The sequence below is a fragment of the Plectropomus leopardus genome, chromosome 2, assembly GCF_008729295.1.
Source record: "Plectropomus leopardus isolate mb chromosome 2, YSFRI_Pleo_2.0, whole genome shotgun sequence".
Classification (NCBI taxonomy): Eukaryota; Metazoa; Chordata; class Actinopteri; order Perciformes; family Serranidae; genus Plectropomus; species Plectropomus leopardus.
This window is the reverse complement of record NC_056464.1, coordinates 19,226,251-19,244,462: the sequence shown is the minus strand read 5'-3', so window position 1 is coordinate 19,244,462 and position 18,212 is coordinate 19,226,251. Positions and strand designations below refer to the sequence as shown.

Genomic DNA, 18,212 nt, shown 5'->3' with positions numbered 1-18,212 from the left:
ACACAAACAACAATTTTTAGCCCAGTATAGAGAGAGAGAGAGAGAGAGAGTAGCCAGCAGAGGTAAAACAGGCTGCAAAGTCACTGTTCAAGGCAACAGTACAATGTCATGCATGTCCACTAAAAGTGCTTGTTTTAGTAACTGACAGCCTTAGTTTACTATTTTAAATGTCTGACAAAGAAATAAAATGTTTTCATGCCTTTAGCTCAATATCATCTGTTCGTGGATGTCTTCCTTCAACTACTCAATTTTCGAAAGACTTCAGAAGACTTCTCCTTGAGCATGACTTGGCAAAACACAAAACAAATAGACCAGATCAAGAGAAAGGTAAAGAGAAACAACAAAAAATGTTATGCAGTTTTAAATGTTTTGCAATATGCGGAGTATTGCAATATACTGTTACTTATTACCTTTTTTCAACTGCAAAATAATGAAAAACTTTTTCAACATTTGTTTTTATGGAACAAGATAATTTTCAGTTCATTTCACTCTTTATATTAAAAAAAATGATACTTGTTTGTAAATTGATGCAATATCGCCATGCAAAATATTGCAATAATATGCTCTATCCATTCCCCAATGCAGGACAATAACTTTGTGGTGATCTAAATACGAAAACAAAGTTCAGGAGGACAGACAGCAAGTCTGACGTTGCACCTTAATATAGGTATTATTGGCAGGCCCATATTTGTGACCACGATTTACAAAAGCATGGGTTAAAAAAAAAAAAAGACTTTCACAGCTGATGGGGGGGATGGAAGATAAGCAGTGCCGGAAATGGAGGAGTCGCCTGAAAGAGGCTGCGGCGGTATTAATTAAACAATGCCCATTTTAATCATAGCTAATTATATTTGCAGGCGAGGGTTGAGAGGAGTGAGGGGGCTGAGGGTGATTCTATCTGTGTCTGTGCTCATTAGTACGGTGGAGCTGTCTGATACAGCTTCTGTCATCAAATAATCAGCAGTAAACATAATCTCTGTCAGAGGGAGGTGATACTGTTAAAACCAGTGTAGTTAAGACCAACAGCAGCACGTAAACAGAGCTGGGGATGGATCAACCACAGACATATGTGAAAAAATATACTTCTAGAGCTGCTTTCAAGCTTGAAAAATATGCCGTCAGACAATAAAAAAGGGAATAGTCTGGAGTAAGATGAAAATATATCTGAGCAAAAGAGAGCACGCTGGCAGCCAAACCACCTCCCCACTGGTTAAACTGTTAATTAATGTTGCACCCATTTATCAGTCAAATGGCTGCTAATTAGTCTTTTCAATCTCCTCTGCCTTGAACCACATTTTAAACTCTTTTCTTACCCTCCTCCTTTGCCTTGTCAATATCCAGCCGCCGTTCCCTTCCCTGTTTCTTTCTCTGCCCGTTATCTCAGCTCATCAGTGAGCGTTTCCCATCTATAAACATTCAGGAGCTCAGATGTTGACCCTCGACTCCCGGCTGACCTGCAGGTCACCAGCAAAAAAGGGACAGGGGGATTGAAGGGAAATCATCATGGCTGTGTCTTATCTCAACAGTGGAAGAGGAGTGATTTAAAAGGCGGCAGTATTGTGGGGAATTGTAGTTACTGGCACTGGGCTTCAAATACAGGTCAGAAATTGAGAAGAAGAAAAGAAGGTTTGATCACTTTCCTATGTCTGGTGTCCAGCTCTTAGCGTGGCTTGATGACAATGAGTGTGTGTGGACATGTGTTAGTCATGTTTTATACATAAATCTGTTTGCACAATCGCATTGTGGGGACTTGCTTTTCTTTTGGGGACAACACTTAAAGGAATATTTTTGCAGATTTTCAACCAGTTTTGAGTCCCTCAGTCGACTGAGATTGCTTAAAGTCGATCAGTTGGTTTTTTACTGTGCAGTGTGCTTCTGGGGACGTTTTGGCCCCCAGAATTTGCTGCGGATTGAGCGCTTGTGACTTTCACGCACTTGCAGCTGCAGACATGCAGGCAGCGGCATGGAGAGAGAGAGACCGAACCTTACGGTGAAGAAGTGGTTAATTTACGCCACAGCAACCTATTACTATACAGCCGTTTATCAAACATAAACCAAGACCTTGTTACTGTACTGCCTGTTTCCTGCCAAAAAATGTCTTCAGAAATATATTTTAGAGCCCTGTTAGGCTGCAATACAAGAAAATGTGAGCAGGTACCATAGCATTTCCTGTATTGTAAAAATTAAGGCTGAAAAAAAAAGGTCAAACAGCAAAACTAGGTCATGCTGATGAAATATGAAGCTAAATTCTGTTACTGTGTTGCCAATTTCTTGCCATTTAACTGCAATTCGAGTTTGTTTGTCAGAATGGCCCATCTCACTTTATGTCACCCACTGGCAGGGGCGTTTACGGTGATGTGTTAAAACTGAACGTGTGAGCTTGTAGTTACAACATGGGAAGTTGTACCACGTCGGGTTGGGGGGATGTTCATATATATTCTTCAGGTTGTTCTATGCAGCGCAGAAGGACTGTCTCTGTGAGCCATTGTCCTCCTGCTCTCTCTGTCTGGCTACCATGACCTAACACAGCACAACCTGATCTCATCACTACTTCTCCTTGAGCTTTTGCACTTAGGCCAAGGCCCTGCAGCAGCTTCCTCTTGAGAAAAAGCAAATGCCCTTTTTCTCTGTTTTCTCTGCTCATGTAGCACCAGTTTCAAAAGTTTTTGTGTCTTTTTACTTCTTAAACAGCCCAGGTTTATAGGTAAAACCATTTTTCCAGCAGGGAAATACTTCTTTAAGTCTACTATGACATAAATCACTCAATCTTACAGTGAACACTTGGGTTAAGATTAGGGTAATGTTAGGTGTGTGTGTGTGTGTGTGTGTGTGTGTGTGTGTGTGTGTGTGTGTGTGTGTGTGTGTGTGTGTGTGTGTGTGTGTGTGTGTGTGTGGTGTGTGTGTGTGTGGTGTGTGTGTGTGTGTGAGAGAGAGAGAGAGAGAAGATCTGAGGTGAGAACGCACTCCAAGCTGCAGTCCCAGAGCCTCCCTGTCTGTTACTTCCTGCCACAATCAGCTACGGCTCTTAAAGCAGATTATGCAGGCCGACGAAAACCTCTTCACCTAAGCTCGGAAAGGACTATGGTGTCTCTCTCTCGCCATGCACATGTGTGTGTGCGCACACAGACACACAACAGGATTAGCATGCATGTTAAAACATAGTGGGGGAAACGCGCTGCACACGTCTGTGTTAATGAAACGCAACAGGATCTTTATCAAGACAAGGAGAACGAAAATAATCATCTTCTAACAAGACGCACTGGCAAATTGAATCAGCATTTACAATTATATTACAGCAAAATGCATTTGATTTTTCCAATTAAGTTATAATGCAACACAAGAATGGCTTTCAGCTAAATTAATTTGTAGTTTGTAGTTTTGTAGTTTTAAAGAGGATAACATGCAGATACAGATATTTAATATGGAACTAATTTATATATTGACACTAGTTTTTAGATTTAAAAAATATATATATTGACTATAGCAGCAATGGCACAAATATATCATGGTCATGGTCTGCCTCTGAAATAATGACATTAAAGGAAATATTTAGGAGCCCAAAAGATGATTCCTATTACTGTCTCTCATGATTGGACATCAGACTAGTAATGGACACAGAAAAAGGTTTTCAATAAAAACCAGAATGGATGGAGAATGAAAGAGGGGGGTGGAGCAAGAAAGAAGAGAAATTGGAGAGACACAGGGAGTAAAAAGCGAGAGATTTTTTTTTTTTTTACTCCCCCGTCTGGTTTTCTATAAGAGGAACGAGAGGAGATAAGACTAAAAGGACTGTCACTCAGAGGAACAATCCTTCCAGTGTCCCCTCTTGCTCCTGCTGCTCCTCCCTCCTCCCTCTCTCTCCAATTTCCACAGATTCCTGCTGAGATAGAGTTGCTGTTCACAGGGACAGTTTGCTGACATCATCTGCTACATACTGAGTGTCCTGCACTCTCACTGTCCCGCCCCACAACACTTCTGTGACAGGATGGACACACAAACACTCACAGACACAGAGACATAATCATTTCCACCTTACAGTCGTCAATGAATGATTAATAACGCCATCAATCACCTCCAATATGGATTGTAACTGTTCCTACCATTTCCCGTTTGTTATTTCATCATAAACTCATTCAATTGTTTGTCACCGAGCACTCATTCAACATATTTTACAATGAGAGACAAAGAAGTTAAAACATCGCAGATTAAAGACCACCATAAGGTTACACTTACAGCAGGTAATGTCCATCTCTAAATACTCCAGTACACCATATATTTATTGCTTTCACAATGATTATAATGTATATACAAGTACCAAAGTAGCCAGAGATAAATCTCTAAATTTTATACCATGTATTGATCATTGCTTCTGCAGACCAGTGTAACACGATTCAGTGGGCAGTTTCAGTAGTAGGTTCACCTTTTATGGTTATTAGTTACAGCTGGGATTGTATATGAATCGAATTGATTCTGGACAGACTATGACACCTGGAAAACTCATTCAAAAAATTATAAGGCGCATTTTGCTACACAGTATGGATGACAGCAGAACAAACTAACCAGAAAGAAATGCATGTTAGACACACATTTAAGTTTAGAGTTCAGTATATATTTGGTTTGTATGAACTGCAAATACCACATGTGGATACAGCATCTGTTTTGACTACTGCACATATGCCGTAAGTATTGCACATACAAACTACATGGAGAGTCTATATTGTGCTTCTGTAAAAAGAGAAAAACACAACTAGAATACACATTACTATTATATTCTCATTGTATGTATCAAGGTTACCGCCAATAATCACACAGAAAATACAGTTACAGCACAGGTTTGCTTTATTTGTCTTGCTGAAAAGGTCAGTGTCTAATTAGCCCACGCAAGCTTGTGATATGATTGCTATTTTTGATGAAATGCTGCTATTACTGCTATTAAAGTAAAATTAAATGAAAAAGACAAATATTTAAATATGGATAAATCATTTTTAAATCACACAGCAACAACCAATAAAACCTGAAACAGAACATGACCTTTATCCCGGCTGGAGAGAAAGACGCAGAAAATGAGTACAGAGATCTGTGAAAATCTGAGTTAATTATTTCAGTAATGCTAGCTACAGCAGGGTTGCACGATGTATGGTTGAGGGTTTTTTTTTTTTGATTTTTAAAATCATCATCATGATGTCAACTTGGGTGAATAAAGGCATCACGAAAAACTGCAATTTTTAGTTTTGTTTGTTGAAAGACAGTATCGAGAGAAATCTTCTCTTTAAAATGTAAGTCATTACTTTTTTATTGTGCCTTCTGTGGTCAGGTCGATCTTTAATATGTTTAATGAAAGAATGTTGGGAATAATTTCTTTTCATTTTTTATGATGCATTCTATTTTAGGAGTATACTGAAAGCAGGCACATCTTCACATCTGATTTTTCCCTGCAAGTAATCATTATCGGGACATAGGGGTTACAACTGTATGTGATTTTAACGATACAATCAAGCAAAAAGCGTCTCTGATGATATCACAGTATCCATATTAAATAATTATTTTTATCAACAGTTACAATGACTTTTTTGGATGAATAAATGCTAAATTATAATTTAAATTTATTTAAACTTTAAACAGTTGAGGAGGAAAGACAATGCACGACAGATTCTGTGTCCAGTTGCATTTTTTTCAATATAGTAGACAAGCAAATAGATAATGAGAGTATGATGACTGCCAGTTTTTTTTCAGTATATGGTTTCATGGTTTACTGCTGCAACCCTGTTGCGACATTCAACAATGTCAATGCATATCGTACATTTTTCTGCTGCCCTTATGTTAGCTGTTGTTTCTGTGCCAATCAAGGCTCCAATGATTCAGAAACATACTGGGAAAGAAATTTGCTGCAAGTCAAAAGAATTGATTCTGACTTACAAAGAGGAACAAAAGTACTGATTTTTTAAGACAACTCAAATGAAACAGAGGAGCGGCCTCCGCCCTTATGATGTAGCAAAGTGGATTAAGTCCATCTCCATAAAGGGAGATAAAAACAATCGTCGTTTCACATGCATTCAGCATTCCACAATCATTGCATTTCAGCAGACTGCCTCCATCAGAGGCTGATAGCAGAAAACGATCATACCGCTGATACAGAGGCCCGTATTCCCCTCACCCCTACATGACCTCTGAAGCTACCCTCTGCCTGTCTGCAACACTGTGACACAACGTCAGGCTGAAGTGCGCGCAACTCAGGTCAAGACTGAACCATCTTCTTATGAGGATCAAAGATGTACCGCTTGAAATGCAAATGAATGCTAACAGGCTGAGAATCTGTTTTGGGCTCCTCTTCATTTCCCGGTCCACCTTTGCTGCCACCTTTCCCTTTCTTCTTAGAGGTGGAGGATAACAACTGCTTGGTTTCTGGACAAAGACCCTCTGAAGGAAAGATAAACAGTCAGGTCAAGTAAAAAGGTTGATTATCTAAAAAAAATATGACGATTATATAAACGGATCCCCTCATGCAATAAATCTAGATTATGTTGTCCTACACCATGTACAGTAGGTCATCATCTCAGTGCAGGTATATCTGATGCTTGATAGAGATATTTTCTTCCCTGTTATGTGTGCAGTAGGTGCTGTATCAGAGCCTGTTCAGTGTGCTGACCTCGAGATCAACTGATGCCTTCATCCTCCTGATGTAACCGATGAAAATGTGCAGAAAACTAGGTCTCAGCTGCTCCTCTGTGTTACGCTGGCTCATTCTGATGCTCCTCCTTTACTTGGGCCTCGTTCTCAGCCACACTGAGCTCTTTTCTGTGAACTCTGAGCTCAAGCACGCACTACAAATTCTTCTGTGCCATCATATCTACCACCTTGTCGTTCTGTACGTGGCTGCTTGTTTGCCATTTTGCGCACGGAAGGTAAGAAATGTTCTGTCTCTGCTTTACATGCTGGCTGCCTGACCTCACATGCAACGGCGCCAGCATTCTTCTTGTTATCGTTATGCCAATGTGAGGGTTGTTATGGTTGCAGCGCCGACAGAAATCTCTCTGTGTTATCTACGATCAGCTGAAAATGTCCGTTTACCACCACAGAACACGCTCACACACCCTGAGTTAAATGATTTGTGTTCACATTTAAGTGACACATAGGAAGTGAACTTTTTACACGTTCATACTCACATTTCTAGAAATATGTTTGCCCATACTATATAAAAAACTACTACATAATACAAAAAGTGCACAGAATAAAAGAGAAATAGGAAAACCACTGAAGCATAAGAATCAAGATATATGCATGTGAAGGATTAAGGATACGACTACTCAGACAGTGTCCAAAATTTACACTAAATAAGCACCAAATATGGAAAGAAATTGGCTTGGTGGGGAAATAAAATGGGGTCAGTAGCCCAGTTGGCAGCAAGTTTATTTTGGAAGAGCAGTGTAACACCAGGTTTAAACCGCTGTGTTTTTTGTGCCTTTACCAGATAAGAGCATGAAGGAATGATAATCTTGCTGTGCCCCTAAATTCATGAGCAGAATATTGTTAAAAACTCTTATTCCAGCAGATTTGGAGATTTTGAGTAGCGAAGAGAGCATTTTAGGGTTAAACAAAACATGAAATCAGATGGTTTTTAATTGAAGAAAAGAGGAAACAAACAGCAAATGAATGGGTAATGAAAACAATGCAGGCCAATAAATAATGCAGGTATGAGCAGCAGGTATGAACAACAGAAAGCGGTGAAGGTGGCATGAAAGCAGACACGCTTACTATGCAAAAAGAAAAACAATTTAGAGAAAGCCTATGGAGCAATAGGCAGTCATAGAAACTCACAATACTGACAAACAGTTGCACAATGTATTGTTGTTTTTTCATCGTTATCTGGATGTCACCTTGCATCCTCAACACATCACGCAAGACTGCAGTATTGCTCAGAGATTTCATAAGTTGAAAGACAGTATCAGTAGAAAAATGCACTTTAAAATGTTACTATTATTCTTTTTCTTTTTGTCCTTTGTTTTGAGTTCAATGTTAATCTGTTTAATAAAATAATGTTGGAAATAATTCCCTTTTTTTAAATTCCACAAGCAATTTGTTGTATTTTAGCAGTATATTATAGTCCCTCTGTATTCCACACACAGCAATATATATTATTAGAGTCCCTCTGGCAACTAAAATGTAAAGAAGTGCTTCATTTCAAGTGCCAGTAATATTCATTACTCAACAGAGTGACTGATGAGTTTTGAACCACAGACAGACAATGATGTAAACTGATTTAATGTGTAGAGTGGTTCTAATGACCTTGTCTACATGTTTGTTCACTAACTGTTCATCTGCTTTTTATTATGTTGTCTCCTGCCTTAGGTGAGCGGAAGATAAAGCTCTACCCTTGTGGACAATAAAGATTTATTATTATTTATCTCATACTAATAAGAACAGAAAACTGAGTACACTTGTAATATCATCATTGTGATATTTTACACCGTTATGGCATACTGCATGTTTTCCTCATGTCATGCAGCCATACTAACAAACAGCAACAAGTCATGCATACCAAGAAAAGCAAACTATATATACAGCAGCTTTGCAGAGTTGCAGCATGCAATTTGCACATTTGTACCATCATGCATATGCAAAGCTTGCAAAAGACTTAATTGCAAATGCCAAACCTTCAGTGTTTAAAATGTCAGCAGTAAAGGAGAAATATATCTGAAGCCATCATGAAACTAACACGAGTAGAAGGTAGATTTATGAGTCGTTTTTTAAACAGTTTAAAAAATGAAAAACAAGCGTATTATTGTTGTCAAAAATATGGAATTCTTAACATCCAAAACATTCTTCCCCCTAGAATTGATAAATTGATATCAGCTGCGCTTTCTTGTTCTATCATATTTTTATAAGTAGAATAGTGCCATCTTTGTCCTAATGCCAGCAGGCAGTCTCAGATATTATGTTCATGAGTGAAGATGTGTGCGTTCGTGTGTCTGAGACTTTTGAGTATGCAAACGTGGGGCAGTGGAGAGGATGTAGGTGAGGTTCTCTTTCTAAATGTTTTTGTTTTCCCTTCCCTCCCGGTGTGGAGCAGTGGTTTCGGAGCAACAGAAGGTAAAATAAACACAGAACAGACTTCCCCCGGAACACAGGCAATCCCCAGAGGAATCCTGGGAATGTGGCTCAGGATGTCAGGCCTACCACTCTTACCGCATCCTGAAAACTGTCTGCAGAGCCCCATTGGCCAAGGAAAGATAGACAGGGTGCTCTGGATGTGTGTATTGATGAGGAGGGAGTCTTGTACATGCAACATTATAAAAAGTGAGTTTTACATGACTCAGCCTCCATTAAACAGTATCAGTTGTTTGGGCACTGGTGTGTGTCAGCAATGAAGAAACAATAACGTCTCACCTCAGGTAATCCTTACCTTGTACTCGGATCTTGAACTTCCCACTCTGTCCGAACCCACCCTCGATAACGCCAGTCTCGCCTGTCGACAGTGTGACCTTCAACCCCACAAAGAGTTGGAGGTTCGTCTCCTTCTTGAACAGGTTGCGGCCAATCACAGTGTAATCATCAGTAACCTGAGCACAAGGAAAAGCCTTATGAGCAGCAGTACTAATGGCAGATGAAATAGAAGTACAAAATGTGACAGATGTGATTAAAAGTACTTGTTAAATGGTTTGCGAACATGTGATCTAATTATGGCTGAGAAAATGTCAGGATGTGTTTTAGTTTGATCTCATTTTTCCTTCCTTTGATTCCTGTTGTCGTGATTCCACTCATCATGGCGGTGTGAGGAAGAGCTTAGTCTCTGTCCTCTGCCCTCATCAAATGTACCACTCGCCGTCAGCCACATTCCTCGAGACTCGCCGCCTGGCTGTCTCGCACTCTCTCTTTCATCCTCCTGCACATTTTATGCTATATTTGTTTGTATTTCTTTCTTATCATCCATCACTAAGTCGATCTAACCCGCCACTAATCTGATAACATGAGGGCACCGCTCTGTCTCCAGCTCACCCCACCACCACCAGCTCTTCCTCTCTTCTCTGCCTAACCCTCATTCATTCCTGAACATTTGACCCCAACGTCCCTCAAGCGTGACTGATGCGCTGATAAAAAAAAAAAAAAAAAAAAAATACAGTAGCTGTACACGTCTGACAGACCATATGAATTGTGACTGAACGAGGCCGTCATATCTCAACAATGCCAGTAATGTGTTCCTTAACAAAAAGAAATTCTTAAGTCTTGAAACATAAATGCCTCTCTGCGGGAGACAGATGAAGGACAAATGTAACATCACATGACCACAGTCTGACCTCTCGCACACGCCGTTCTACTCCTGAGTCAGTGACTGGAGCTGTCAACAGCCTGAGGTGCTAACAGCAGGAAACTAGTTTGCACACTTGACCCATGACCTGAGTGTGACCCTGAACGAGGGAGCACACAGAGAAACTGAACTGTACAGCGCAGAATGACAAGAGTCATAACATCTTCAGTGAAAATACAAACTGTGAGAAGTTGGAGGGTGTCGACTTTTTGGAAAATTAAATCAGATGAAGTCAATAAGAAAACAACAGCATGAGAGAAGATGAGATATGGACCAGCATGAACTCGAGATCAGTATTTAGGACAGAACATAACAGCAGTAATATCGGAACAAAAGTTAAAACGACATGTTTGAGAGAGAGAACGAAGCTGAGCAAGGGAAGAGGAGGGAACTCACACAGTCATGTGGGTATTCCTGTGCCACTCAGGTGTGTCTAAACAGTGCCAGCCTCTGACAGCCAGACAGGGCTAGTGGCGTCAGTTGGCCACCCACGCACGCCTCTATGTCACAGCACATGCTAAGGCATGCGTACCCACCCATGCCTCAAACACTGATCACCAGGGCTGCATGTGCATGCTTGTTTGTGTGTGCATGTTTGTGATTGTACAATAGGGGCTCTGTCTGAGAGACACGCTCCAGTGCCACCAGCAATGAGAAACATCCAAAGAAGAATCAAAGCCAGAGGGGAGTACAAGGTGACAGAGAGGGCAGAGGATCAGGGACAACACTCAAGGGTGAACAGAAAAGATGACGGTCAGAAAAAGAATATTTTGATAAACTGCTGAGTGTCACACTCACCCTTTCCACCTGTCCCTCCTTGTGTTTCGTCTTGTAGATGCGAAGACGAGGCAAGGCAGCCTCAGCATAGCCTTTATCTTCAAAACCCTGGAGCAGGCGGCCTTGAAAGGCTAACCGGCATGCATTGGCGTGGATGTCTGTGTCCAGTTTGGAACCAATCACCAGGCAGAGCGAGGGGCATGTGACTGGCCGCTCAAACTCCAACAAGGCCCACTGCTCAGGGTCAGGGCCTGAACTCGCCTCTCCCTGACCGGTGACATATTCGTCCTGGTAGAAGTATTCCCGGTCGAAGGTAAAGGGTGTGTCCAGTGAGCAGGGCTGTGATGGAGGTGGTTTAGTGTCTGAGGGGGGCTCAGAGGAAACCATAGGTGGCAGGCCAAAGAAGGTAACCCTCGCCATGACTGTCTCATGACCAACGGTGATATGGAACTTGGCACGGGTGGAAAGAGAGCCTTTGAAGTAGCCGATCTTCCTCACAGAGATGACAGCTGCATAGAGGGTGCGCAGGGACCCTGGGGTGCAAATCACACCACGTTCTAACAGTTTAGGGTCAAATTGTGTAACGCACACACCCACACGATCCCCCTGCATGGCCCCTGACACTGGCTTCCGAAACATCTGCACCGACTTAATCTTCTTGGTCACCTGATGGCAGAGAAACACAGATTTCAAACATCAGTTTAACAGGTTTTTATTTAACATCGAAAGAACAGATTTGGAACATAACTCACAAGTAAAGCAGACAGTTCATAAATCCACTATATGTTACATATGTTACATTAACACTGCAAAGAGATCATAGAGAATGGCCATGCATGTATTTGCAGTTTTATTTGTCTTTTTTTTTTTTTTGCTTTTTATTTTGTTTGTTACCATTTTCAAATTCTTCTGCAGGTCTTTCATTTTAAATTTTAATTTAATATAAATAAACTTTAATTTTACATTTAAATTATTAAATATTAAATTATACAAGCATAGAATAGAACATGAGATTAAATACCAAAAAAACATCAGTTTTTATCTCTTCAGTACAGAGACGTGTTATAATATATTTAAGTTAAAGGGCCTGACAGAGGACTTTTTTTGTCAATAAAATATGCACATATGTAAGTGCACAGCTCAATAAATATGCACAAGTTGCAGTTTATGCTACTTCCTTCTTTAAAAGATAACAGAGTTACTTGTCAAATATTTATTTTGGCCATTAATGGCAAAGACTTTCAATGATTGAATACATACATGCTGAGACCTTCAAAAAGCCCCAAAAAAAGGGTATATGATATTACAAAATAGTGTTCATTATAAGTTACAAAGACGCTTAAAGGAATATAAACAGAAGATGTTGTTTTTTTGGTTGAAATGCTTTATTGAAACTTAAGACCATTTTTAAGGAAGTATGTGTAAAAAGTCTCCCTTTTGAAAATAAAAGTTCATGTTCTCAGTCCCATTGCATTTTTTTTTGTCAACACTGTGGATAAACAAATGTACATGACAAAATAGACATCAATTTTTATACTATGGTATACTTAAACTGGTATACTGCTTCAACCCTATACTGTATGTGGTTTATTTGAGGGAAAAAATAACACTTGACACAGGAAAAATGACAATTTGGATATGTATTTAAATGATATCAAGCTTTGATAAAAAACTTAATTATAGCTGATGATGTGCTTTGTTGAAACTATAAATCTCCAACAAATCACAAGTATACAAATGACCAATTAAAAGATATCTATCTTACTCCCTGTCCATCTAACCCATCTGTGATTGTAGGATCGGCATACCACAATGTTGTTGTGGTTGTTTTTGTTGTTTATAGCACAGTGACCAAATCAACAGCAGTGGCACAGATCAAGGCTCCAACAAATGTTAATTTAGCCATTTGCTGCCACCAAGAGGTGAACATGAACACCGCAGGCAAAACTGCTGAGCATGGCTGAACGTGTGCATCTGGTCTAAATTACCCAACTCCTGTGCTGCCAGTCCACCCCCAGTCCCCTCATCCTTCCCTCACATTAAACTGACACATCCTCTGCACTCTCTCGGACATCCCTCCTTCTGTCTGCCCACATCCAGGCAACTTCTGAACTTCCGAATCTCTGTGGTTTCTTTGGAGAATTTCCAGCACTCTGGTATGTTACCTGCTTATAGATATCAGAGATTTAGAGGAGCGTACCTTTAGTGCTGGGATTTCCACAGTGTCATTAATAGCCAGTGACCCCTGCAGGATGGTTCCAGTCATGACTGTTCCCTGACCACGGATGGAGAAGCAGTGGTCCACAGCCATCAGGAGGTCACCTCCGGGGTCTCTCTGAGGAAGGTACGTCTGTTTCTTCAAAAGCTGAGGCAGACAACCAAAAGGGCATGAAGAAAGACACAATTATATATACACAAAAGATAACTGCTGTCATAATACTGCAAGGTCACACACGCACAGACCAGATAATGTTGAGGCACTAATTAGATCCATATCTATCTGGTGCTAAGTTTGACTGTGAGGTGGCTTCAAAAACTCTGCAAACACAAACAAACACACACAAAACACACACACACACACACACACACACACACACACACACACACACACACTCTTGTGTCATTAGTGCTGCGAGTCATTCTGCTGTTTTCACAACCCAAAGAAAAATGATATAATCTCTTCAACTACAGCATTATGTGTCAGGTAAGTTTGACAAGACTACAGCCTGACCAAAAATCAGTGAGGCCAATATTAGCTCACTGCAGACACATTTGTATCAGTGTGTATAGTATTTTAGCCAATAATTAACTAACTGCAGTACAGAAATTGCAAATATATTTTAGCTGAGACTGCCGGACCAAATTTCTGGGCTGGTACGGTCGCCGATATTTCACAGTGAGCTTTTCTGATCACATAATAATAACATAATACATAACACACATAATCACAGAAAAGCACACCCATTGCACAAGACTGTAGGCAGCGCTTTTTCATTAGTCATTGCGTAATGTATGATTTATGTGAGAGAGTGCTATGTATTTCACAATGGGAATTGCAGAAGGGGCAGCACCACTAACTGACCTCACACCACTGGTTATCTGATGTTGCCATGTCGTAAGAATCTTAACTTTGTTTAATAGAAATAATCTGTAGATTTCAATATCCAGTAATGATCAGGCCATAGATAAGAGTTGCAAAAACTGACATAAATGTGCACTTCTTAAAATAAAACTTCTCGTGATTATTTGAGGTAAATCACCATAAAATAAGTCACCCTAAAATGTTTTTGCATATCAAATACGTAACATACAGTGATCAGCAGTTGCTAGTAACCACTGCCATGTTCATACTTTATACTTAATACTTTGTTGACTGAACAAAGAAAGTTTTCTGTTGTTGTTAGTTTCAGTTGTGTGGTGAGTTTCCTTGAACAATGTCAGCTGACTAACAGCGATTGTTCATACAAGAGAACTTATGTGCTCTTTTGAGCTAAATTAGTAACAATGGAAGGGGACCAGTGTGTTTCCGGACTTTACCTCTATTAACTCTGGCACTCCATGTGGCTCCTCTGAGTCAGGAGCCTCTGGGCCCCCGGGCTTCGCTGCCACAGCAATCACTGGACATTCCTTAAATCTGGCCAACAGCACAAACAGTCATATTGGAGTCACTCCATGCTTTGATGCTGAAGTAATGATTAAAGTTGCTCTGAATAAAAAAAACAAGTGGGTCTGACAGACCAACAGCAGGAGTGCAGAGAGGGAGATTGTGTGCGTAATGAATGAGGAAGTTTGACAGGAGATTCGATCCTGGGCCCCTGGGAGTACATGGGATGCCCTAACCCACTTAGCTGTCTGGGACCACATTTCCACACTATCCTGATACATTCTTTTACTTTGTTCTTTTTAGGTGTATAAAATGCAGACCTGGTGCTCTCCAGAGTTTTGTGCAGCCTCTTTGTCATTTTCTCAATAGCACTCTGTCTCTTGTTGGGCGGCAGCAGGTCAGTTTTGTTCAGGACGACCACCATACAACGGCAGGTCAGCTCTCCTATCAGCAAACACTCCGCAGTCTGAGTCTGCAGCCCTTTTACCACATCCACCACAAGCATCATCAGATCAATGATTTGGGCTCCTAGAGAAGGCAAAAAATGCAAGATTATAAAGCAGACAATGATAACGCAAACAGCACTGGATGCAGATAGCCAAAAACAGTAGGACAAATAGAGAAATTAGAGGAGAGGTGCACTAAAGCAAAGAGAGAGTAAAAGGCTAGAGGGTTGAAACCAGAGCTGCAGCTCGCTTGGTTGTCTTTCCTTTCCCTCTTTTCTTTTCCTGACTTTGGCAGTCTCTCTTTCCTGTGTTCCCCTCTTTTCTCTCCTTCTATTTGGCTCCCTCTCTTTCCTGTATTCTCCCCACTTGGGACAGGAGGGGAAGTTTAAAACATACCCCAATCCCCACACTTTCCTTCCTCCCTAATCTACAGCATGTGCCACCCCACTGGCTCTTAAGTTTTATTTTTGGTTACAAAACACAGCAGCATTCAGTGTGCCTCTAGTCTAGTCTAGTCATTATTTCTGCATAACTGTGTATCCAACACTCTTTAAGTTGAAACAAAAGTCTGATCTGGGTGTTCACTTCGGTGTCAAAAGATAATGACTAAAAGAGAAATCGGGCAATACAGACAGAATCCCTCTAAGTGAGTGTCCTCATTATCTGTCCTCATTATTTGCAGAGAAAAAGCGCCCTCTGCTGAATAAGCCAAACATGTGCATTTGGTAACAGTGAGGATGTAGTGTGAGCAGCATTGGACTGTCAACACCACAGCATAAAGACAGTAAGATCTTTGTCAAGAGCACAGGCTAGGAGATGTAATAATATATGAACTTATGTTCTTTACACACACTGGTACTGATATTGCAGTGTGTTCTCTTTTGATATTGATATAGATACAAACTAGCACAAAGCAGTATTAGTGTTTATGTTATTATATCACTCTTGATAAGGGTAGTAAAGCTGCAACAGCTAACTGTTAGATATCAACTATTACTAATGTCTAATGCAACAGGCCTGCAATATACAAGCTTTGTGAAGGTTATAATGTTCAGTATAATGAAATGTTTCTAATATTTACTCCACCCCCCTTAACATGAATGGGATGGGAAAATAATGCTACAAATCTAGTAATACAAACTTCAGTCTCTAAAATAACCACAACATTGAATGACCATCTCTCGGTTTAATGAACATTACAACCTTCATGAAGGCAGAATACATTAGATGTGGTGTGTTTTACTGTATGTGTGTATCTAATAAATTGTCAACAGCGTGTTGTTGGTGAGGTAAAGTTGCTGTCGCCTCAGCTATGCTATACAAGTCAACCTATACGATGCTGACACTTCAGATACGTAGGTTCGAGTCAGCAGTTAAGGGGAGAGTTAAGGGAAAAGTAACTTACATTGCTTGGTGACAGATTCTCGGCTTTGTGAAGGCATGTTAGAAATTTAAGGTAAAGCATTGACACATCTGAAACCCATTTTCACATTTGTGAAACCTTTATCTGTGACGATGCAAAAAAAGATTTCACTGAATTTTTTGCATGTTGACCGTATTAGACTAGGTCAAAATCAAAAACCACTAAACTGTTGACAGGGGAAACATGATTAGATTATCCTAGAGATGCAACAGATTATTTAAAACACAATTTCAGATTTGTGAAACCTGTATTCGTCTTATGAAAAAAGGTAAATTTCAATGCATTTTTTAAATCCAGACCACATTTAACTCAGTCCAAATAAAAAATCTCTACATTTAGACAGGTCAAATTTGGACTAGATTATCCCAGAAAGCTACTTATTAATCAAAACACAATTTCAGATTTGTGAAAGTGTTTATCACACATAAGATCATATTGGACCAGGTCCATATAAAGATTTCAAAGACCTGAAACTGTGATTTAAATAATTTTTAGCCTCTCTGGGATGATCTTGTCTAGATTTGATCTGTCTAGGTATATTGGTTTTTGATCTCGACCTGGTTTACTGTGGTCATCGTGGAAAAAGCAATGAAATGTGAAAATAAATTTCAGACAGCGTTTCAGGCTTTGCTTTAAATGTCTAACATGCTTCCACCATAGTAAGAGGTGCGAAAAGGCCCCTTAACTCTCCCCTTAACTGCCGAATCGGAAGCTGGGAACTGAAAGCGCACTTCAGTGTTGTTGAACGTATCCTAACCGTATCCCATGTGTTTACCACCTTGTCATTCACTGTCATCAGTGACAAATGCACCAAAACTTGCGGAGAAATCAGAGAACTCACCCCCAATGATAGTCCGAATAAGAGAAGCGTGTCCCGGACAATCCACTAAGGTGAACTGCAGGCTGTCATACTGCTGCTGGCCTCCGCTGTCCCGCAGGTGATCCGGAAGGTCCACCGTGAAGGAGGAGAAGCCGAGGTCCAGCGTGATGCCCCTCTCTCGGGACTGCGGGTTCTTGTCGAAGGCAGCCGTGGAGGCGGTGCTGCTTAGCGCTCTGGCAAGCGACGTCTTCCCGCTGTCGACATGTCCGAGCACCCCGACGTTGAAATTTAACGTTTTGGTGCGGGTGTCAGCAGAGTCTGACATTTTGACAAAAGTTTGTGTAATGCTAATCAACGGCGTGCGTGTTATATTTACTCAGACCTGGACCTTGAACTCAACTCCAACCGAATCATCGACGGGCGTTATTAGCTGTCCACAGTTTTAACGTTCGTTGTTATATCAAAGCGGTTTTAATTTGTTTTAGGGTAATAAAGCACATACAGGTACTGATAAGACTTTAACGTTACTTAAACGTCAGTGTCGCCCATCCTCGCTACAACATGCTAAAGCGGAGCATGCTTTTAGAAGCTAACAACAGTAAAACGAGGAAAACTGACCTGACATAACCACTCTTAAACTAAAACTTAACTGTAAAGCGTCGGTGGGGCGACCAAAACCCTTTATCTTCTTATTTCTGCAGTCATTTGCGACTCTTATGTACACTTTCACAAGTTTCTAGCAGTTTCTACTACGACAGGGCAACTGAAACACCAACGGAAATGAATACTCTCATGGGCGGGGTTTTGATATATGAAAGTGATTGACAGAGACTTGAGCC

At 40.5% G+C, this 18,212-nt stretch overlaps 1 protein-coding gene across 1 annotated transcript; it reads right to left on the bottom strand.

Moving 5' to 3' along the window:
• Positions 1 to 4,821: 4,821 nt before the first annotated feature.
• On the bottom strand, positions 4,822 to 18,171 carry eefsec (eukaryotic elongation factor, selenocysteine-tRNA-specific). The gene is made up of 7 exons (XM_042504032.1): positions 17,395 to 18,171; positions 15,005 to 15,212; positions 14,618 to 14,714; positions 13,281 to 13,445; positions 11,102 to 11,746; positions 9,401 to 9,557; positions 4,822 to 6,417 (listed from the first exon to the last, which is right to left on the bottom strand). The coding sequence occupies exons 1-7, from the start codon at positions 17,696 to 17,698 to the stop codon at positions 6,236 to 6,238; spliced, it is 1,758 nt and encodes a 585-aa protein (XP_042359966.1). The 5' UTR covers positions 17,699 to 18,171; the 3' UTR covers positions 4,822 to 6,235.
• Between the last annotated feature and the right edge of the window lie 41 nt (positions 18,172 to 18,212).